We start from the raw sequence: 23,662 nt of genomic DNA, 5'->3' as shown, positions 1-23,662 counted from the left end.
CCAAACAGGTAGAAATGTACTACTTAAAAATGGAAAAACAACATAATTTAGAAATGGAAGATGCAAGGAAAGTTATGATAGTTTCATCTTATGCTCGGATAATAGTTCCATGTCGTGTCTGAATTTCTTTTGAATTCATGTTAACTACCTTATTGTGAATAGATATTTGTGGGCTTTCAGTCTTTACAGAGGGATACCTCAGTTTCATCTTACGCTCGAATAATTAGCCATACGAAATGCCGCGAAGTCGCCAACTATTACTTCGTGTGGTTGGTCTGTTTTGTGTTAGAGACAATGCAATAGCTCACGGGCTATATAAAATGTTTACGCGTGTCAATAATTAGTATAAAAGTATGCGTCAGTTACCAAACAAAGTTAGTACTAAATATTAAATCTATCTTGAATAAAACAAATTAGACTTTTTGGACTGGAATCTCCATATATGATTATAGTAATGTATTTGTATATTCTGCAAACTTACTTAGAATGCAAAACATAAGCATATATTGCAGAGAGAAAGAAGCCAATCTTCATTTTTCATATTTGACGTCTTCTTGTTTATCTGGTTTGGGACAGTCAACCTTAAACTATACATATTAAATAACATATTAAGTATAGAAAATCTTAGTTAATTTTAAGTGTTTAACATTTTTAAGTCTAGAAATGTATTTTTAGTGTGAACATACTCTAAGCAATATATTAAATCTAGAAAATATCAGTCATTTCTAAGTATTAGCACTTTCAAATCTAAAAATATAAGCTTAATGTATGTGATTTAAGTCATTCTTGGTTGAAAATGGCACTGTTAATGATGGCAGACAAAAAAATGACGATGGTAATGAATAAGAAGCCGGTGAGGAAGGAGGAGGCGGTGAAGAAGCAGGTGGTAGTGGTGAAGAGAAGGAAGGACGTGATCTTAAAAATAAAATAAATTTATTTTATCTGAAACAACGTGATCACTAAAAAATAAAAAATAAAAAAATACATTGTACTCAACATACAGATTCCTTGACTCTTTCCCAGCCCAGCCAGTGCACTTGTTTATGTTAAATACCCACAACCCTGTTCTTCTTGTATTTTTTTCCAATGGCAAAAGTTGCTATGCTCTGTTTGTTTTTCGCTCTCTCCCTTTCGTTTGCTCCCGCTGGAGCAGAGAATGATCTTTATTCAAATGAAGACTGTCCTCTGGCAAATGGGCTTTCATGGAGCTTTCATGAGAGCACCTGTCCCAACTTGGAATCAATTGTCAAGAAATGCATCAAATTTCATCTAAAGAAGGATATTACTCAAGTTGCTGGGTTGCTTCATCTTCACTTTCATGACTGTTTTGTTCAGGTTGGTTTTAAACTGATTTTTTTGTTTCCCTATGTTCATTTATTTGTTGGGTGGTTGTTAAATGGTGAAAGGTTTTATGCAGGGTTGTGATGCTTCTGTTCTGTTGGATGGCTCTGCATGTGGACCGAGTGAACGAGACTTCCCTCCAAATAAATCGTTGTGGGCGAAAGCATTTGAAATAATAAATGACATTAAAGAGCATGTTGACAAGGCCTGCAATGTCGTCGTGTCCTGCGCAGATATTACTGCCCTAGCGGCTCGCGATTCGGTCGCAGAGGTAAATCTATCATATCATTATCTTAAAGTAATTTAAACATATTTTCATCTATTTTCTATTTTTCTTATGATTTTCCAAAGAGAGAGTTGCACTTTTTGTGAATTGTTTATGTAGGGATAATCTCATCTGCTCTCTCATACACATTTCCCATCTTTTGGCGATTTTTCTTTTTGTTTGTTTCGCTTAGTCTTAAATCACACATTAAGCAACATATTAAGTCTAAAGAATGTCACTCAATTTTGAATGTTTAATACTTTTAAGTCTAGAAGTCAAAGCTTAATGTGTGTGGTTTAAGCCATCTAATTTGTTTGATGAATTTGTTGTTATAAATTGATTTATTGATTTTCTTATAACAGGTTGTAGGGCCAAAATACAAAGTGCCTCTAGGGCGGAGGGATAGCTTGAATTTTGCAAGTCGAGATGCAACACTTGCAAACCTTCCACCTCCAACCTGCAATGCCTCAGCCCTCATTGATGCTCTTGCTGCAAAAGTCCTTGATGTCATTGACCTTGTGGCTCTTTCAGGTTAGCTCTATATTCACTCATTTTGATTAGAAATAGAAAGTCAACATGTTTGTTATTTAAGGCTTTTAATATTTAAATAATAATATTTTAACTTTTCAGTTTTATATATGTTTAGGATGTACTTTTGATTGTATTTATTAATAAATTTAAAATTAAAATATTATTGTATTTTGATTATTTTTAATTAATAAATGCGATCAAAGGTGCATCCTGCATGTTGTATAGACATTGTCCCAAATTTCATTTACGAAAATTGTACACAATGTTTTGTGATTGTTTCTCTTTTTAAAATTGGAACTGAAAAATGTGACTTGATTATTTGTTTATTGTAGTAGTCATGATTTAGCTTCGGATTATAGTGTGCAACAATATAATTTTAAATGTTATTTCTTATAGTCATCTAATAGTCAATTTAAATGTTGTTTCTGTTTAATAGATAAATATATTGTTGCTACAAGCAGAATTAACAATTTCTACAAATAAATTTTGGGTGCCATAAACACTATATAGGAAATGTGATTTGATTATTTGTCAAATCTAGCGGTCATTATTTAACTTAGATTGTCAACTCTAGCAATCATGATTTAACTTAGATTGTAGTGTGCAGCAATATAATTGTAATTGTTATTTCTCATAATCACCTTGTAGTCAAGTTACATGTTGCATCTATTTAATAGAGAAACATATTACTACAAACAAGATTAACAATTTCTACAATTAAATCTCGATAGACCATAAATACCATAATAAAAAATACATTGAAAAATAATTAATAACAAATTAAATAATCTTTAAAAACTAGATTAAACTCTAAATTAATTAGTGTAGACACCTAAAATTGTCATGTCTAATTAAATAAATATTTTATTTATTTAATTACTTTAGCCTAATTCTTCTCTTAATTAAATAAATCTTTATTTATTTAATTCATTCATTTATCCTCTTCTAGCTTTATTTCTCATTTAAATAAATACATTTATTTATTTAAGTTATCCTTTTTCTTAAATTAAATAAATATCTTATTTATTTAATTGATCCCACTTCTTCTATTAATTAAATAAATCTTTATTTGTTTAATTAATTCATTAGCCTTGTCTACCCATGACACATGTCATTCATCTCTTAATTCATACACTACCTACCCTCTCATTATTTTATTATTTTTTCTACCTACCCTCTAATCATAGCCGACCTCTTTTACACCTCTCAATCTTATCCCTTCATTTCTTATAGTATCTTCTATATAAGGAGATGCTTCCTTCATTATCAAACCCTGGCTAATCAATTTATACACTTGACTACACTATGCTTTTCATATGAGATCCTACTTGCAACCACATTTCCGTTCTTTGTTGAGCTCTTGTGCACATAAAATCTGAGAGCAAATATATCAAGCAAGATCAATGGAGATAGGAAGAATGGAGATTCAAACCCTATTGGACATGTGATGGTATAAACTTTGTGATTTCATTTGATTTGCATTGTCTTAGGTAATCTTCATATGTTATGGTGGATCTTTGTTGTTGTTAGGCTAGGGTTTTTGTGGTCGAATCTATTTAGTCTTCCAACATTATTATTGTTGTATCCATTTTCACCATAAACAATTAGTATATAGAATATGTTTTGAATTCAATATATATTATTTTGCATCTTCTTTAAATCATATTCCATTTTGTACAGGGTAACTATATATAAATTATATTTTGATTTTAAAGTTGGGTGAGTACAGGTGGGCACACCATAGGAATGGGGCATTGTGCATCATTTGAGGAACGATTATACCCCACGCAAGATAGCATTCTTTCTAGGGTCTTCACCAAAAACTTGAAAGCCACCTGTCCAACCACAAATGTCACTAACACTACTGTATTAAACATTCGGTCGCCGAACTTATTCGACAATATGTATTTGTATGCGGGAAAAGCGGGTCGATAGAACTCAATATGTGAAAAATGGAGCTCTATGGAGCCTTGCTCACACACCCACAGGACTTCTTGGTGCAAGCTATGGAGTAATGAAGTATCACTCAGCTTCCCAAGGTTGGTCCCATGGTTCTCTATCTTACACGGTCCCTCAAACCAATGTTTTTGCTCTCAGATCACTGAGAAAAATGGTTTAGGGATGGCAAATGCAAGAATGAGGGATGCTTTTTGTTGGTTTTAATATGAGATGCATCCTAAGCTATGCATGATTCTAGAAATGTAATAAACTAGCTATAAGATGACAAGATTAGTAAACAAACTATCCTAGCATACTATATTAGTTCAATGATTTAAGCTAATGATAATAGAAAGTATTCTAAACATGCATATTTAGACTAATTCCTAGTTAAAAGAGAGGCTAAAATGATGAGCATATATGAAATGAAAGCTTGAATGTATTTGAGCATAAGTATGATACTACAAACTTGGATCTATCTCTAAAATGGAGGAATGAGAGCTCTATTTATAGCAAAAATAGGGCAATGGATGGTCAGGATTGAAAGAGTTGATCAAGGGTTGAGTTTGAAAGTTGGGAATCCATGTTTGCAATTTGTACCAATGAAATGGTGACAAATGTCAACATAGGGTTGGGTTGAGAGAAGGGGTTGGAGGCATTAAATGCCTGAGAAGACCTCATGGTTATCTAGAGGGTAAGGGTCAAGCTTAAGTTAAGATTACCCATTGGATTAAGAGTTAATCCAAGGATAAACTCTTGTGCAAATGATTAAGAAATAATCATGGTCAAAGCATTAAAGGCTTGATAAGACCCTTGGGTTGGATGAAGGTTAAGTTAGGCAAAAAGTCTCTAACCATGTAAGAGGGTTGAATTAACCATTAATGGTTTTGAAGACTTGAAGTCTTTAATGGTTATCAAAGACTTTAAGGGTTTGAGAAGTGACTTCCCTTTGTTTAGGGATGTGACAAAGTTTAGAAGATGGGTTAGGCTAATTAGAAGCGATTAGAAGAGTCTAGAAGGGATTAAAAATAGGTTTTAGAATGCAAGTGGGAGATGTAGGAAAATGCAAGTGGATGGAGGGATAATAGGATTTAATTGAAATAAAGTTAATTTAATTCAATTTGGTTGCAATTTGGGGAAATTAAATAAATTAGATTTATTCAATTTAGGATAACTTATTTAATTAAATTTGAATTTAATTAAAAGTGATAGAAGGGATTTAATTGAATAAAATGATTTATTCATTAAATGGGTATAGTGAATTTAATTGAGTAATTTACTTAATTAAATAGAGGAATACGGGTAATTTAATTAAATAGATAAATGAACATAAAATATTCATTTAGGAATATGGTCATTTTTATACGTCTACATTTTGCCCCTCTTTGAAGTGACATGTGTGCACATGTTATTTCAAAGAAAAATGATGTTTTATCGTGATTTATGATCAAATGAAATATTTGTGTCGCTCTTATTTTTTATGTCGTGCCCCAGATTTGATTTGATATGTGATGCCCCCTCGGGAGATGAATCAATATTTTGAAAAGTTTGATTGGATTTGATGATTTGTGTGCAGTGTGTATGATTTTGTATATGTGAAATGTTGAAATTGATTCATCTCCCGATAATTTACATTTGGTAGGGTATAAGGGAGACCACGAGCAAATTACATGCCCAGTTCTCTAACTCTAATCTCATTTTCCTCCTATAAAAGGGGAAAAGGGCTTTGATTTGATTCATTTGTGCATTGTTGACTTTGGAAAAAGAGAATTTGGAGAGAAGTCAAAATGCCTATTTCATATTCCAGGCATCGTTTCGAGTGCGTTCGGAGGTACCGGAGACCTGCCGCATATGGACCACCAGTAAGTCAACACTTTTAACCCTCTTTTGATTTTTGATTTTGTTGTTTTTGGTCATTTTTTTATTTTTGAAATTCAGTTTTAGCGTTTTAGCATGTTAAAGTCATAAATTAGCGCATACGAAAATTTAGGTAGCGCATGGAGCTTAATTTTAGGGCTGCGTCCGAAACAAAATATTGTAGCGCATAGAAAGTCTAGGTTAGCACAGGGAGTGAAAATAGTGCATGTCGAACATAGGGTAGCGCATGAGGTCAACAAGGTAGCGCGTAGGGTAGACCTAGCGCATAGGGGTCACAGGGGTTCGCATGGGTAAGGGGTTTTAGCGTGTAGGGTAGACCTAGTGCATAGGGTTAAATAGGTAGCGCCAGCAAGGTCTAGGTTAGTGCATAGATAGGTTTTAGCGCATAGGGTAGGTTAGGTGGCGCATGGGGGAAAAGATTAGCGCGTAGAGTCAGTCTAGCGCATAGGGTGAATGGAGTAGCGCATAGGAAAAACAGCTTAGCGCATGGGTAGATTTTAGCGCGTAGACAACCTGTTTTAGCGCATCCGAAAAAATTTTGCGAGAGGAGGTGATTTGTGAAATTGTTGTGTTTTGCTATCATGGGTTTTATTGATTTGTCCAATATGAGTGTCGATATAACTTGTTTTGATTTACGATATTTCAAGTTATGCATAGATATCAATGTGTTGTGTTAATCAAAATATGATTTGTTTTTGCACTGTGTTTCAAGTTCAATGTGTGAAGCCTGATTTGTGTTACAAGCTGATATGGGTTGGAAACTTGAGTTGTTTTTCAAGCTGATATGGGTGGGAAACTTTAGTTGTTTTACAAGTTTATGTGATTTGGAGACTTGAGTTGTGTTACAAGTTTTGATATGGTTTTTGATAACTTGAGTTGTTTTACAAGTTGATATGAAATGATAGGATTTTGAACTTGATGTAGATGGGCAAATTGTTTCATGTTGTTGATGTGAGTTTGATTTTGATATCTTTGTTTTGATGTGGAAATTGATATTGAACTTATTTTGCTGGTTGATAGGAGCGATTGGGCGTGGTGCAGTCGCGGGAGCGATTTCCTAGGCCCTAGACTCTGATACCATGGTTGACACAGGCCGACCTGGATATTATTGAGAGATGCGGGTTGACGTCCTTGTTGGATATGCCTCGGTTCACTGTGAACCAAGGGCTACTTATAGCGCTTGCAGAGAGGTGGCACAACGACACGAACACCTTCCATTTTGCCACAGGTGAGATGACAGTCACACCAGAGGACTGTTATAGGATTCTGTGCATACCAGTAGTAGGTGCACTACTACCATATGAGCAGTCGGAGGAGGGTGGCACAAAGGCACTTCACCATATTTTTCACGATGAGACAGTATGTGGATATGAGATCCCATGGCAGGAGTTCTTAGACCTGGATTATGCACCGCTTCCATCAGTACTGGCAGGGTTTATCGATGGATTCCTTTGTCCTGATCGCAAGTCAAAGGGATTCTCTATGGGATGGGGGTTGGTGTTAGAGGACATGGTTACACAAGGTCGTAGGTTCGCGTGGGGATCGGCTATGCTAGCCCATCTGTACAGGGACTTGCACGAGGTGGTATACCTAGGTTACGATAGTTTGTCAGCTGGTGTGACACTCTTACAGGTATGGTGCTGGGAGCACATTCCTGCTGCTAGGCCATTAGCAGACAAAGATAGGCCCATTGGACGTGCCTATGCTTATGGATACAGGGGTCTAGTTGTCCAGCGGAAGCTGGGCAAACTAGAGCATTGGAGGAGAGTTTTGGATGACATTAATACAATCACATGGTGACCGTATACAGGGTGTGAGGTGTGGGCGGAGGATGGGCTGGAGATGCCCTACGTGTTTATGACGAGATATCTGATTGGGAGGACCCCATTTGTTATTGAGAGGTTTGTGGTGACCAGACTTTTGCGACAGTTTGGTCGACAGCAGGGTATACCTCAGGGGGCTTGTTTATATGCACAGCGGAGGCAGGATATATTAGATTGGGGCCCGACCATTGATAGTGTGGTGGCGGTGGAAGAGTTTATCGGTTTGGCGGGCCAGATATGGGATTATGCCCCAGAGATTTTGGATGCGAGCATGATCGATGAGTTCGCGAGATTGTTTGTCGCGCGGGCAGTGGCCAGGATATTGGATCCCGAGGAGATGCGGCCGACATTCGATGATGATGATGAGGAGGGAGAGGGAGATGATGAGGATGATGGAGATGGTGGAGGAGGATGACGAGGGAGAGGAGTTAGAGGGAGGAGGGGAGATAGAGGGAGGAGAGGAGATAGAGGTTTGGAGAGAGCAGTCAGACGGGCGGTGATAGACAGGGGAGAGGTGGATTGGCTATTGGAGCCGGTGGAGAGGGGTGGTTGGGGGAGGTTCTAGCTGCAGTGGGGGGTACTGACAAGGCGATACGGTCAGCACATAGGAGGAGGACAGATGTGCTCCCACCTCCAGCATCAAGGACAGGCAAAGTGAGAGGGGATGTCCCCGCACAGGTACCACTACGGGTTCGGATCCCCACTCATGTTGAGGATGCACAGATTCGGACCCTGCAGGTGACTGTACAGCAGCTGCAGGCACAGGTTTTGACATATCAGTGGTAGATTGCGCAGTTGACCACTGAGCGGGACACAGAGATAGAGCGGAGGGGGTGAGCGGAGGAGCTTGCAGCCAGCGTGCAGAGAGTAGTGGTAGGTGGTCTAGTGAGAGACACCCTGAGAGAGCTATCTTTGAGAGCTCAGGAGGCGGAGTACTACCATCGGCATTATGAGGCTGCGGTACCCAGGGATCGCCGAGTTTAGAGCTTCACACAGTCAAGATCCAGTCAATCTCGAGATACTGGGTCGCGGTCCAAGAGCCAAGGTGTGATAGGGCCATCGAGACAGGATCCCCCTGGAGATAGGGGTGGGGACATCTGGAGTCAGACCATCTCCGTCAGGGGATAGCCATACTTGAGAGACGTGGTCTCTGTTGTATTTTTTATCATTGTATTCTTTGTACTGGACACCGAGATGATAGATTTTGTACATTTTGATCATATATATATATATATATAGATATACGACATCATTATCTTTGATCATGTGGTGTGTTTATATGGATGGATGTGCTTATGTGTTCTTTACATTACATTATGATGATGCAATGCTTAAATATATGATATAATGTATGATGCAATGAGATGTATGATTTTATATGTTGTGAGATGTATCTTGAAAATGAGATGTATGATAATGATATCCAACTAATTGTAAAATGATATGCAACTATGTTTTTGGTAGCATCCTCATTCTGTATTTCCCATCCGATATAGCCATATGTTGTTTGCTTTCTTTGTAGGTATCATCATTGAGCATTGATTTGTTTAGGATATGTTGAAAATTTATTCAAGCACAATGGTATAATTGAACCATAATGACCTGAGAAAAATTTACATGATGTTTGATTTTGCAAGATAACACAAGCGTCAAGGTATAATTGAACCAGGACGACCAGAGTGCGTATTGCGTAAACAGACAAGATTAAATCATTTGTATGTGTGAAGTGGAATCAGACCTTCAGTGATATTCAACGTATCACGTCTTGAGGCAAGTATTCACACAGTACAAGTGATCGCCTCCCAAACAGAAGACTAAGAAAATATTGGAAGTTCCCCATGATCTCTAGCTTTGAAGCATTTAGTGAGAAAAGGAAGAGAATCCAATAATTGAAAAAGTTCAAAATGCAAAACTAATCAAGATTTTTATGTGATAATGCAACATTCAGTACTTCAGAAAATCATCCATCCTTGGTATTTCTGTGAATTTTTTTTGTTTTGTGTTGCGATGAAGCGTAGTTTTGTTTGTTGGAAGCCATACTGCGGAGTTTTGCTTCTAGTTTTGACATCTTGAATGTTCGCAAGTTTTGACGATTTTAATGCCCCTAGCTAAGTGTGCCTCTTGATGTGAATATGTACAGTGATTTCCAAGCCATGGTGGAATGTGTTAAGAGGATATATATGGATAAACCAGGATAGTGACTACGCTAAGTATGTCCTGAATGGATATGTGCTAAGTGTCGGGCGATGGCCGATAGTGTTTGTATGGATAAAATGGTATGGAGATAGATAGAGGAGCCATTCTTTCACAAGAGCGCCTGTTTACCAGGTTTTCACCATTTGTTTTTATTGTACTTTGTTTTTGTTTTTTGTTTTTTTGTTTTTTGTTTTTTTTTTTTGCTTTTTCCGTGCACTAGGCGACTTAAGTGTAATACTTCTTCAGATGGATGCTGTTAGTTGGTTCATCGAGCATATCTCCTTCTGAAGTTGTTAGCTGATAGGCACCTGATCCATAGACTGATATGATGACATAGGGACCCAACCAGTTAGATTCAAACTTCCCTTTCTTTTCTCGATCTTGCTGATTTCTTGGATTTTCTTTAAGGACTAGGTCACCAATTTTGAAGTTGTGAGGGATGACCTTGTGATTGTAGCTCCTGCACATGCGTTTTTGATATGCTTTGAGATGAGTGTAAGCATGCTGACGTCGTTCATCTAATAGTTCAAGTTCTTGCAGTCGGTTAACTCGATACTCTTCATCTGGGATTAAACCTTTCAAAGAGACTCTGAGAGATGGGATTTCTACTTCCAGGGGTAAAATGGCTTCTGATCCATATACCAATGAGTATGGTGTTGCTCCTATAGGTGTGCGGATGCTGGTTCTGTATGCCCAAAGTGCTGGATTGAGTTGGACGTGTCAATCTTTGCCTGCATCATTCACTATTTTCTTTAGGATTTTTAGTATTGTCTTGTTAGATGCTTCTGCTTGACCATTTCCTTGTGGGTAGTATGGTGTAGAGAACCGATGTTGGATTTTGAATTTTTCACATAGTTCTTGTACATCTTGGTTTTTAAAAGGTCATCCATTATCTGTGATGATTGAACTTGGAATACCATATCTGCAGATCAGATAATTTAGGATAAAAGAGGCAATTTGTTTCCCAGTCACTGTGGTCATGGGAACTGCTTCTATCCATTTGGTAAAGTATTATGTTGTCGTTATAATGAACTTGTGTCCATTTGAAGATGAAGGATGAATTTTGCCAACTAAGTCTAGTCCCCACTGACAAAAGGGCCAGGATGTTGTAAATGGCTGCAGTTCCTGTGCTGGTGCATGTATCAGATTGCCATAGATCTGGCATTTAGGACATTTCTTGGCGAAGTGGTATGAATCTTTCTCCATTGTAGGCCAGTAGTATCCCATCCTTAGAAGCTTTTTAGCAAGAGTAGTACCACTTGAATGTGTTCCACAAATACCTTCATGAAGCTCGTGTAAAGCGGAATCAGAATCATTACGATCAAGGCAACGAAGAAGAGTACCATCGAGACCTCGACAATACAAAGTATCAGTGGTAAGGGTATAACGGGCAGCTTGTCGGATAAAGTTACGTTTTTGGTTACGGGATTGGTCAATTGGTAAGATATTGTTCTTGAGGTAGTCGTATATTGGTCCATATAACGGAGAATCTGAACCAGTCAAGGCATAGATAACATGGGATTCAAAGTGGTCATAGGCGAGGGAGAACAGTTGCTCTACCAGAAACTCATAACGACTCTGTTGCTCTGGAATTTGTAGTAATGAAGCGATAGTAGCCATTGCATCGGCTTCTTTGTTGTTCAACCTTGGTATTTGCTCGAAGGTGATGTGCAAAAAATACTGTTTGAAGTCATCCACCATTTGCTTGTAGGGTAGCAGCTTGTCATCCTTTGTCTGATAGTCGTTGTTGATTTGATTGACGACTAGTTGTGAGTCTCTATAGACCTTTAACTCTATGATTTTCCATTCTACGGCCATTTTGATGCCTATAACCAATGCCTCATATTCAGCCACATTATTTGTGCATGAGAACATAAGCCTATATGATCTTGGTATAGTGTGTCCTTCAGGAGTGATGAATAGAATGCCAGCACCTGAACCATGTTGTGTGTAGGATCCGTCAAAGTATAGGGTCCATTGTTTGGTAGAAATAGCAAGAACGTCCCTGTCTGGAAATTCAATCTCCATAGTTTGTTGTCCTGGTAGTGGTGCTTCAGCCAGCTGATCTGCAATTGCTTGTCCTTTGATGGCTCGTCTTTCTGTGTATTGGATTTCAAATTCACTGAGAATCATGACCCATTTAGCCAATCGGCCTGTAAGAGTTGCCTTGCTGAGTAAATATTTGAGAGGATCAATTTTTGTGACTAGCTTAATGGTGTGTGCTAGCATATAATGTCGGAACTTCTGAGATGCGAAGACCACTGTTAGGAAAGCCTTTTCAATGAATGTATAGTTGAGTTCATAGCCATTCAATGTCCTACTGATATAATATATGGCTCGTTCCTTTCCTTGTTGATCTTTTTGTGCCAATAGTGCCCCCAGCGATATATCTGTTGTTGAGATATATAGGATAAGTGGCTTTCCTGTGACTGGTGGTACCAGAACTGGTGGATTCATTAGGTACTGTTTGATTTGGTAAAAAGATTCTGCACACTTGGTCTCCCATTTGAATGGTACATTTTTGTGTAGTAAATGGTTAAATGGTAGATTTTTATCTGCTAGCTGAGTGATGAATCGCCTGATTGATTGAATTCGTCCTTGTAGAGATTTGAGTTGACTGATATTCTTTGGTGGCGGCATTTCCATAATGGCTTGTACCTTTGGTGGATCTACTTCGATACCTTTAGCTGAGACTATGTAGCCTAGTAATTTGCCTGATGTAACCCCAAAGACACACTTCTTAGGGTTGAGTCTGACTTGGAATTTCTCCAATCGATCAAAGATCTTTGTCAGGATGCTGAGATGTTCTGCTCTGGTGAATGACTTAGCTAGTAAATCATCCACGTAATCTTCCATAAATGTGTTCATCTTATCATGAAATATTATTGTCATTGCTCTTTGATAAGTGGCCCCTGCATTCTTTAAGCCAAAAGGCATAACATTCCAATAGTACATTCCCCAAGGATAGGTGAACGCAGTTTTATCTTGATCTTCTGAGGCTATTTTGATTTGATTATAGCTTGAGAAACCATCCATTAGTGAGAGCATTGCATGGCCTGCTGTGAGATCTACAATTATGTCGATACTGGGCAGAGGAAAGTTGTCTTTTGGACAAGCTTTGTTGACATCTCTGAAGTCAGTGCATATTCTGATACTACCATTTGGTTTTGATACTGGAACGATGTTGGAAATCCATTCTGCATAGTCAATGGGCCGGATGAATCCGACATCTAATAGTTTCTTTAGTTCAGTTTTGACCATGAGTGCTACCTGTGGATTCATCTTTCGTAGCTTTTGCTTGACTGGTTTAACTCTTGAAGAGATAGACAAATGATGCATGATCAAGTGTGGATCTACTCCGGGCATATCGGCATATGACCAAGCAAAGTTAATTTGTTGTTCTTTAAAGAAAATGATGAATGTTGATCTTTCCTCCTCTGTCAGAGATTCTGCAAGGTGTATGTTTTTGACTGCTTCTGTGGTACCAATGTTGATTGATTGAGTGGGCTCAATCAATATGGGTGATCGCTCATGAAAGTGTTCAGGAAGAGTGTCAAGTCTCCCATCGGTAGGTGCCTTAAAAAGGTTTTCACCCTCAGATGCGTCCTTTATTTTTACTTTTTTGTGATCTAGAGCTGCCATTGACTGGGTTTCAACATCAGATCTTTCATTTGGTTTATTTTTGCACTGAGAGACTTGGCACTCCCTGATTGGCAGACATCGTTACTTTGTTCACTGGTAGAGCCTATTTCCGAATTTACGGTACCTAGGTAATGGATAATAGATTCATCATCTGGATTTCAGGTTCATCCCAATCGATGAGGTCAGGAAAGACAAGCGGTAAGGAATCGTTTGGTGGATTAAGGTCTGCTATTGTAAGTGTCAAGATAGAGGTTTCATCGTGATTGTTCTTGGTTTTAAAGAAGTCCAGGATTTCGTCGAGTTCTTTGATGGTATTATCTTCCGTATAGACCTGTTCATAATGTTTTTGTTCGCTTTCCTTGGCATCATAGATATTCTGTGGTCCAAATTCAAGAGGTCTATCTTCTGCGTTATGTTCTTCTTGAGAAAGGGATATGGAATTAGTATCATTAGGGATATCTATAGTAGCATTGGAGCAGGTACCCCATTCATATTCATTGGAATCAGTCTCTGAGGCATCATCCCAGATTCTATCAGTGCTATAAACAGGTATGTTGTATGGTGAAAATAAATCTTTGATGATGGATACCAGTTTGATGTTTTTTGTTGATTCGGTGTCGGATCCTGCTTCGACTTTCTATATTTGTTCATAGACTGTGCTTCCTCGGGGAGGAATAATGGTATCTGGAGATGATTTTATTTGTTCTTGAGATATTGGTGTTTGAATATGAGCTATTGCTGTAGATATGGCGTTCTTGTGGCTTAGAAGCTTTCCCTGATATAACTTCTGATCTTGACGTTCCTATGCCTTGTGGATTGTTTCTGTTGATTCAAAGAGTGCTTCCTACCAGGATTCTTCTTTGTATTTCTTCTTTACTTTCCATTGAGGTTTTGCAGTTATGCGGGGCAGCTTTCTTAATAGGAAAGTGAGCTTACAACCCAATCCTGCTTTGTTTCTACTGGGCTGTGAAGGAAGACCTATGGGTTAAGTGACTCCTTCTTTGCATTTTCCAATAGGTCCTTTATCGTCATATCCCATTTGCTGCATGATTAAGTACCCTTTTCCATACAGGTGTGTAGGTAGAACAATGTCTGGAGTAGCTGCTCTGTTACCTTCTTCCTCATCTTTGTATAACCAGCTAAGAATATCCTTGTCTTCTGATTCATGCGCTAGAGTGCCCAATTGGATGAAGGTACCATCAAATTTGGTGATGGGCTGAGTGGCCAGATGTGTTGATGTAGTAGGCAATCCATGAGATCTAGGTGATGTTGGCAATTTGGCCAAACATAAGGGCTCCAAAGAGTATTCTCCCATGCCTTGGTCTTTTATTTGCATTTTCTATTTGAAATCTCCAAATAAGGAGTTGGGCTTTGCTGTTTGGAGATCTGATGTTGAAGATCGCTGCTTTTCTCTATTATGAGGAACCAAACTGTCTTGGGCTGCCCCCATTGCGTTGCAATGTTGAAATGGATTGTGATCAGCAAATATGGAGATTTCTTGTCCGTCATAAGGAAATTTGACACACTGGTGATACGTAGAAGGTACTGCTTGCATTTCATGTATCCAGGGTCGCCCTAACAAAATATTGTAGGTGAGATCTATGTCTAAGACTTGACACATAGTATCCTTTTACACTAGTCCCACTTGAATAGGTAACATCACAGTTCCTTTAGAGGACCTTTCCTCATCATCATATGCCTTTATGGTAATCTTCTTGCAGGGATCAATAGACTCTTCTGAGAAGCCTAATGCACGGATAAGCTTTAAAGTACATATATTAAGTCCGGCTCCTCCATCTATTAAGACTCTTTTTACTCGTTGTTTGCAAACAATGACTTCGATTTGGAAAGGAATGTTATGCGGATGACTTAAGGCTCTGAGAAGGTGAGGTTATGAGGTCCAGTCATATGGGCAACCATGGCTTGAAATCTGTCTGTATCCAGATTTTGAGGTACATTGGTTTCCAATAGTGCTTGTTCCAATATGTCTTTGTGCTTCGGTGATAGTTTCAGCAATTCTAGTATAGATATCTGAGCTAGAGTTTTGCGTAGTTGGCTAACCAAGTCATATTGGATTTTTGGTGTGGTAGTTGTAGGTGACGTATGTCCTTTTAAGACATATTTCTGAGTTCGGGTTGTTACATTGACAAATTCATGATCACGCAGATCTCGGATGGTGATGACATTTACTTGATGATCTTCAACTGATATGTGATTTATGGTGTTGTTGTAGATATGGTTGATACGAGCTCCGCGTGTATCATCCGAGGTTGAAGCTCCATCTTTGTTGTAATTTGGGAGAGGATTTTTAAAGGCTCCGTGATCACTATTTGTTTTGAGACCATCTACCGTTAAGTCACCTCGATCAATCATGTCTTGCACCATGTGTTTTAATCTCATGCAATCATTCGTCTGATAACCCTTGTTATGATGGAAATCACAATAGTGTGAATCATTCCACCAAGGTGGTTTGATTTGGGGTTCATAGTTGCTGATTGCAGGCAAGGAGAGAATTTTGTTTGCCAGAAGTTCTCTGAATGTTGATTCTAGTGATTGCCCCAGTGGTGTGAAGATACGCTTTTGGAAATTGTTCGTGCTATTGCGTGAATTGTTGTTGGGTCCTGGATTCATGTTTTTGCTTTGAGTATCATTAGTGTTGTTCGTGTTGAGTTGTCCTTGATCGGTGTTTGGTGCATATGTGTTAGCATTTGGATTAGCATTTTTAGGATTTTTCCTATTTTGAGGATTTCCAGATAATGCAAGCACTGGTTGTTTAGACTTGGGATCATGTGATTCATTATTGCCTTCATTTTTGTTTCGAGTCCAAAATCAAGATTTGTCTAGGTTGTTGTTGTTTTGGTTATTGTAGTTTGATGAGTTTGTTCCTTCCTTGTAGAATTTGAGTGTTCCCTTTTTGACACACGCTTCCTCTACTTGAATGCCATTTTCAATCAATTTAGCGAAAGACGGTATGCATTGAAGTTTTAGCCTGTAACTCATTTCACCATTCAAATTGTCAATGAAGATTTCCATTTTCTCCTTTTCAGGAATATCTCGAGGATATTTGGAGACCATACGCCGCTAGCGTTGAAGGAATATCATGAATGTTTCGTTGTTCTTTTGTTTGGTGTTGCAAACATCTAGCATGGTTATGGCATTTTGGATGTTATAGGAGTATTGGGTTATGAATTTGTTAACCAATTCATCAAATGATCTGACAGGTGGTGTAATTTTGGATAACCATTCCATTGTTTTCCCTCCCAGGCTTCTTGGGAATAACCTCATCAGATAGGTGTCGTCATGGGCGAATTCGAGACTCATTGTGCAAAATTCTCGAACATGATCTCAGGGATCACTTTTTCCATCGTATTTGTCAAATTTAGGCACATCTGAGTTTGGAGAAAAAGGCACCATGTTCAATCTTCTGTCAAATGGATAAGGACAGATTTCGTTTCAAGAGTACCGCACTGTTGTCCCTTGTTGCATGTCATGTATTTGTCTTTGTAACATTTGCATTTGTTGAGTAAGAGAAACCAAAGGCGCATTATTTTGCCGAGGAAGAAATTCTTCCCTTATATTAGTTCTCAGCTAAAAAGGTGTGTTAAATGGTATATTTTGCTATGGAGTTTCTAGCTCAGGTATACGCATTTCTGGTATACATTGTTCTGGAATGTGTTTCTCAGGTATGTGTTGTTCAAGGTTACGAGTTTCTTCTTCTCTTTGTTGTTCTTGATATGCATATTGTCAAGATCCAGTTCTGAAGATGTTTGTGTCTAAATCTTCGGGAAGTTTAACGCCTTTACTTGTGAGCATGAGCAGATACTTTTCTTTGTCATTTTCCATAAGCCTTTCTACAAGCTTTTGGAATGAAGGGTTTTCCTGACATTCCTAAAGAAGCGCTTCAGAAATTTCAGTTTCTTCTAAGTGTGGAACTTCAAAAGGATTTGACAACCTTCGATTCATACTAGACTTTGCATGTGTCTCGCTTTGTTGGTTTCTTTGAGAGCGAGTAACAAGCATTTTAGTAAAAACTTTCTGTGACAAAGGGGACAAAATCCTCTTCGATGTGTTGCTCAGGGGTTGGTGGTTCAAATCAAGGTGTGTTGTAGGTGATGCACTCGTCAGGGAAGAATGTAGGATTAATCTTTCCCCCGCGATTAATTTATTGACTGAATGCGGATTTTTGACAGAATGCTCTAGTTTTCAAAGGTTCCTTGTTAAATTCGTTGGATTTGTTCTTGATATAGCGTTTGATGTGATGAAGGAATTTTCTATGATATTTGAAGAGTTGATGATTGACGTATAAAAACTTGTTTCTTTTGATAAATTTGGAAAAACTAGGTTGTTGTTTCTTCAACGTGATGTTACGATAGAGGTTCTTTCTTCTCAGAATATGGGGATTAGTCATGCATGAGTGATCAATGGTTTCCTTTGATTTGTTTGGATTCAGTTGATTTTGTTTGGAAAATTTCAAATCTTACTCTATCAAAGTGAAGGTTTAGATGCCCCTTCATGACAAAGCGTGTCAAATGATATGGATAAAAGCCTCCCGATATGGAGACTTGATTTGACAGCTTGAGATTTTTAAACAAGTGTTTTTGAGATGAAATCCGTAAGATGGTAAAGGATTTTGTTGATACTGATGATGAGGTTTCTGGATTATGATAAGATAGACATGTTTTATCGTGCGATCAGTTTAGGATTTTTACAATGTTTGTTTTGACACAAATTTAGATCAAGAAATAGTTTTAACAGTTTGTTTTCGCTACTCTGTTTTGGTAAAAAATGTTGTTTGATAATGAGAGGCTTTTGAAAATGTTTTCAAAATTTTTTAAAATTCCTCACTGTTTTTTCCTTTGTCTATATGTTTTTGATCACGCGCTAAAATAGGGACGAAATGCGTTACCAAAATTACTCCAAGCACTAAAATAATGACCACACGCACTAGACTGCCCCCAGACACGCGCTAAAGTTTTGACTGTTCAAAAAAATTATTTTCTACCTGTTTAAAAAGTCATGCGCTAGCCTGGGCCTATGACGCGCTAACTTGTGAACCTGATGTACTAATGTTTAGCTTCCACGCGCTAGACTGTTTTTCTGATGCGCTAAATGTTTTAACACTGTTTTGATTTTGGGATAAAATGCTACTGTTTGGAACTGACGTGCTAACTTGATGGTTGGATGCACTAACAAAAGTACCTTATGCGCTAAGAAGTTTCTCTTATGCGCTAAACTGTCCTGATTTTTCCTTTGGTTGGTTTTTGTGAATTTTTTTCAGGTTTGATGGATGATTTTCTGAAGTAGTAAATGCAAGCACGGCACAAAAAGTACAACCATTTTGCCTAATCTAACAAAAAGTGTATGTTCTGTGAGGATGTGTTCAAATCCCCAATATTTTAATAGGTTTGGATATGAATAATACACTTCAGAAAGACTCTTTATTCAAAGGTCATAAATAACATCATAGCCCACTAGTCTTGATACTCTGTCAGCTCAAATAGTCGTGTCACCCCTAGAGGGCGCCCATTTTTTTGCCTTTTGCCAAAAATTAACTCAAAGTGAATCACTTCACAGTTGAGTAGTTATCTTGGGAGATATATGGTGAGTAATCTTGGGGGCGGATTCTTCCCCACCCTTGCACTATGATGTTATAAATGTCTGGTTATTGACTCGATTCAAAGCTTCTATTTCTATGGTTCGTAAGCAGGCTTCCCGTTCGACCATCAGTGATAAACTCCCTCAAGAGGCTTCCCAACCTTTAGAACAAAGGCTTTACGTATCTCGAGGATACTGGGGGAAGGTTAATCACTGCGTGCAACTGTTGAAAAGGACTTTTGTCACTTTCCACTTTTGATTATAGTGGGTTGGAATACTTGGCATCAAAGACGTTTCCCACTTAGGTCGTTCCCTTCACACCGGTCATAAATGATTTTAAGAGTTGATTTCAACTCCTCGGAAAGGCAGGCCTGCTAAAGGATGTAAAATGCTTTTGAAGGAAAGAAAGCTTTTTAAGAGAGGTCTGGTTTTTTGGATCACCCAGTTAAGGGGAGAGCATATACCTTCCTCTTTCGATTCAAGACAATCACAAATTCTTTTTAAACCTTCAATTCAGTGATTTTCTAATCTCTACTGGGAGATGTTGCTCCAAGAAAAGCATGGTGTTAAGTTTACTTCCTCAAAGCAATGATTATTTAATCTAAGGAAATAACCACGTCAACAAAGCAAAAGGTTCGATTTGGTCAACAAATAAAAATCGGTAAACAAAAGGGGAATCACTTCCCTCTTTAATTGTAACAAAACTTTTGTGGTGAGGTTCTTTCTTTTGCAAAAATGAAAGTGGATTTTTTTATGCACCAAAGGATGGTGAGGTTCTTTTTGAGCTCTATTTTTGCGAAAAAGAAAATTTTGTGTTGTTCTTTTTAGAGCCCAAATTGAGAAATCTTCTCCTAGGAAAGCAAGAAAAGATTTTGATTTGTTGTTCGTTTTACTTGCCCAAAATAAAGTGAGTTCAATTTTATTTAAACAAGAAAAGAAAGAAATTTGAACTTTTGCCTAACTTAGAAAAGTTAGTAAAAATTTAAACTTACTTTAACTCTAGCCTAAATAAAATGGATTCAAAACCTGCAGTCAACTGTCAGTAACCTGCAGAAAACCAGTCAATTTGTTAGCAAAAAGGCAAATTTCATGGACTTCCACAAGTCTAAATTTTAGTTTTTGTTACAAATTGGTTTTCTCTTTTCTGTCTGTGATGCGCTATAGAAAATACTGTACGTGCTACAATATAACAGAGATGCGCTAAAAGATGGATATGATGCGCTACACTCTATTCAGGATGCGCTACTCTGTGTGCCGAAAGCGCTACTCTGTTTTTCTTCCGCACCGAGACCTACAGGAAAAATTAGTAATCTTATGCACTAATAAATGGACTTTACGCGCTAGATGATGGACTCCAAGCGCTGAACAGTAAACCGAATGCGCTAGGCTGTTAACCGGATGCGCTAAACAGTTAACTTAACGTGCTAATTCATTTTTCCCGCATGCCTGCAAAAGTGGTTAAATTCAAAAACCAATTTGATATATAGGGTGATGCCCCACGGTGGGCACCAGAAATGTATGCAGGAAAAGCAGGTCGATAGAACTCAATATGTGAAAAACGGAGCTCTATGGAACCTTGCTCACACACTCACATGACTTCTTGGTGCAAGCTATGGAGTAATGAAGTATCACTTAGCTTCCCAAGGTTGGTCACATGGTTCTCTATCTTACAGGGTCCCTCAAACCAATGTTTTTGCTCTCAGATCATTGAGAAAAATGGTTTAGGGATGGCAAATGCAAGAACGAGGGATGTTTTTTGTTGGTTTTAATATGAGATGCATCATAAGCTATGCATGATTCTAGAAATGCAATAAGATAGCTATAAGATGACAAGATTAGTAAACAAACTATCCTAGCATACTATATTAGTTCAATTATTTAAGCTAATGATAATAGAAAGTATTCTAAACATGCATATTTAGACTAATTCCTAGTTAAAAGAGAGGCTAAAATGATGAGCATATATGAAATGAAAGCTTGAATGTATTTGAGCATAAGTATGATACTACAAACTTGGATCTATCTCTAAAATGGAGGAATGAAAGCTCTATTTATAGCAAAAATAGGGCAATGGATGGTCAAGATTGAAAGAGTTGATCAAGGGTTGAGTTTGAAAGTTGGGAATCCATGTTTGCAATTTGCACCAATGAAATGGTGACAAATGTCAACATAGGGTTGGGTTGAGAGAAGGGGTTGGAGGCATTAAATTCCTGAGAAGACCTCATGGTTATCTAGAGGGTAAGGGTCAAACTTAAGTTAAGATTACCCATTGGATTAAGAGTTAATCCAAGGATAAACTCTTGTGCAAATGATTAAGAAATAATCATGGTCAAAGCATTAAAGGCTTGATGAGACCCTTGGGTTGGATGAAGGTTAAGTTAGGCAAAAAGTCTCTAACCATGTAAGAGGGTTGAATTAACCATTAATGGTTTGGAAGACTTTGTAAAATTAAGTGGTTGAAGACTTGAAGCCTTTTGTAGCGTCCTAAAATTGCGACACTTGCAATTTTGACTGCATTTGGGTCTTCACGATGGCGACGCAATGTTGAACCTGAATGGAGACCCCAAAACCTGCTTGTGACACCAAAAACTGCATTTTTCAGCACCCTGGCTTGATCCCTCCTTGCACCCTGCTGTCCCGGGAGGTGGGACCATGGCGCCCAACGCCCTGGTCCTTGGCCCTATTTTGGGCCCGGTCTCTTGTTGGGCATCGGGTCTTGAAGTTTGCAAATTGAAAAATAATGTTTCTAGGTTGGCCTAAGGTTGGAAAAATCAGTCTCTCAACCCTAATTGACAAGTATATAAACTACTTTTCCTCTCCTAGAAAGGGAGGAAAAAAGGAGGAAAAATATATGTGTGCAAAAGGCGGAAGCGGTATTCAGACATTCAAACATTCAAGCATTCAAGCATTCCTTCAAGCAATTGAGCATTCTAAGTCTCCATTCAAGGCTAAGTGTTGCATTCAAGACAAGGATTCAACCATTGAAGAGGAGATCACTTACAACACATTACATACAACATACATTACACCTTCGCATGTAAGAATACAAACATTCTTACAACAAGGTATCGGTACTTGTTTACATTACAAACATTTACATTTACAGCATTCTCATTTCTTGGTTAATTCCAAAATTGGGGTTTGACCTAAAGGCAAACCCCTAATCCCTAACCCCCCAATCGTCCTCTCTTTTCTGTGTGTAGGTTGTAGGTACGCGGCTGTAATTGAAGATCTAGAATCCTTGTGCAAAGATGAACAGATCCCCCTTCATTTCGCGGATTTTTTCGGAGGACCGTGTGCACGCCGGGCGCCATCGTCCCGTCAACTTTCGCTCAAATTTGTAGAACAACACCGTCTCGACATTTTACTGCTAATTCCAGGTCCGCAGCTTCATCCCGTATCCCTATCTCTGTTTATAAGTGAATCTTTCTTACTTTATATGCATTCCTAGTTCAATCATTCTATCTACATTCTTTACAAAAGAGGGTATCCTTGATGTCTTAACCCTTGAAACTCATTTAGAATCCAATCCTGCATTGTGTGGGATTGGATCTTGTGGGTTTCAACCCCTCTTTTGAATGTAAAGTCTCTCCCAAGTGAAAACCATCAACCCTAGTGACCTCCCTTCTCTCTCCTTGGAGTTGGGGAGGGGAGAACAACTAGGGTTCGATTTTTCCGCTTTACACCTTTAATGGTTATCAAAGACTTTAAGGGTTTGAGAAGTGACTTCCCTTTGTTTAGGGATGTGACAAAGTTTAGAAGATGGGTTAGGCTAATTAGAAGCGATTAGAAGAGTCTAGAAGGGATTAGAAATAGGTTTTAGAATGCAAGTGGAAGATGTAGGAAAATGCAAGTGGATGGAGGGATAATAGGATTTAATTGAAATAAAGTTAATTTAATTCAATTTGGTTGCAATTTGGGGAAATTAAATAAATTAGATTTATTCAGTTTAGGATAACTTATTTAATTAAATTTGAATTTAATTAAAAGTGGATAGAAGGGATTTAATTGAATAAAATGATTTATTCATTAAATGGGTATAGTGAATTTAATTGAGTAATTTACTTAATTAAATAGAGGAATACAGGTAATTTAATTAAATTGGATTTAATTAAATAGATAAATGAACATAAAATATTCATTTAGGAATATGGTCATTTTTATACGTCTACAGTATTATGTGAATCTCATGAATCGAGAAGGCCTCTTCACCTCTGATCAAGATCTTTACACAGACTCTCGCACCCAACAAATTGTCACAGACTTTGCCCTCGACCAAGATCTCTTCTTTGAGAAATTTGCTTTGGCCATGGCCAAAATGGGTCAACTAAGTGTAGTGACAGGCACCAAAGGAGAAATTAGAACCAATTGTTCTGCACAAAATCCAACTCCTTCCATCACTATTGTGGTGGAAGATGATATAGATTTTGCAGAGCTTTAATCCTCTCCCACT

General features: G+C 38.0%; 1 protein-coding gene across 1 annotated transcript; it reads left to right on the top strand.

Moving 5' to 3' along the window:
• Positions 1-1,086: 1,086 nt before the first annotated feature.
• LOC131058112 (peroxidase 12-like) lies at positions 1,087-23,650 on the top strand. The gene is made up of 5 exons (XM_057992114.2): positions 1,087-1,335; positions 1,418-1,612; positions 1,969-2,137; positions 3,867-4,040; positions 23,382-23,650. Exons 1-5 carry the CDS (start codon positions 1,087-1,089, stop codon positions 23,648-23,650), a joined length of 1,056 nt encoding a protein of 351 aa, XP_057848097.2.
• The last annotated feature ends 12 nt before the right edge of the window (positions 23,651-23,662 follow it).

This window comes from Cryptomeria japonica, chromosome 5 (genome assembly GCF_030272615.1).
Source record: "Cryptomeria japonica chromosome 5, Sugi_1.0, whole genome shotgun sequence".
Classification (NCBI taxonomy): Eukaryota; Viridiplantae; Streptophyta; class Pinopsida; order Cupressales; family Cupressaceae; genus Cryptomeria; species Cryptomeria japonica.
Note: the sequence above shows the minus strand (reverse complement) of the source record. Positions and strands in the feature narration are given on the sequence as shown.

Coding starts and splice junctions, on each gene's coding strand:
- LOC131058112 (XM_057992114.2), top strand. CDS start 1,087: ATGGCAAAAGTTGCTATGCTCTGTTTGTTTTTCGCTCTCTCCCTTTCG. Junction 1,336..1,417: donor TTCATGACTGTTTTGTTCAG/GTTGGTTTTAAA, acceptor GGTTTTATGCAG/GGTTGTGATGCTTCTGTTCT. Junction 1,613..1,968: donor CTCGCGATTCGGTCGCAGAG/GTAAATCTATCA, acceptor TTCTTATAACAG/GTTGTAGGGCCAAAATACAA.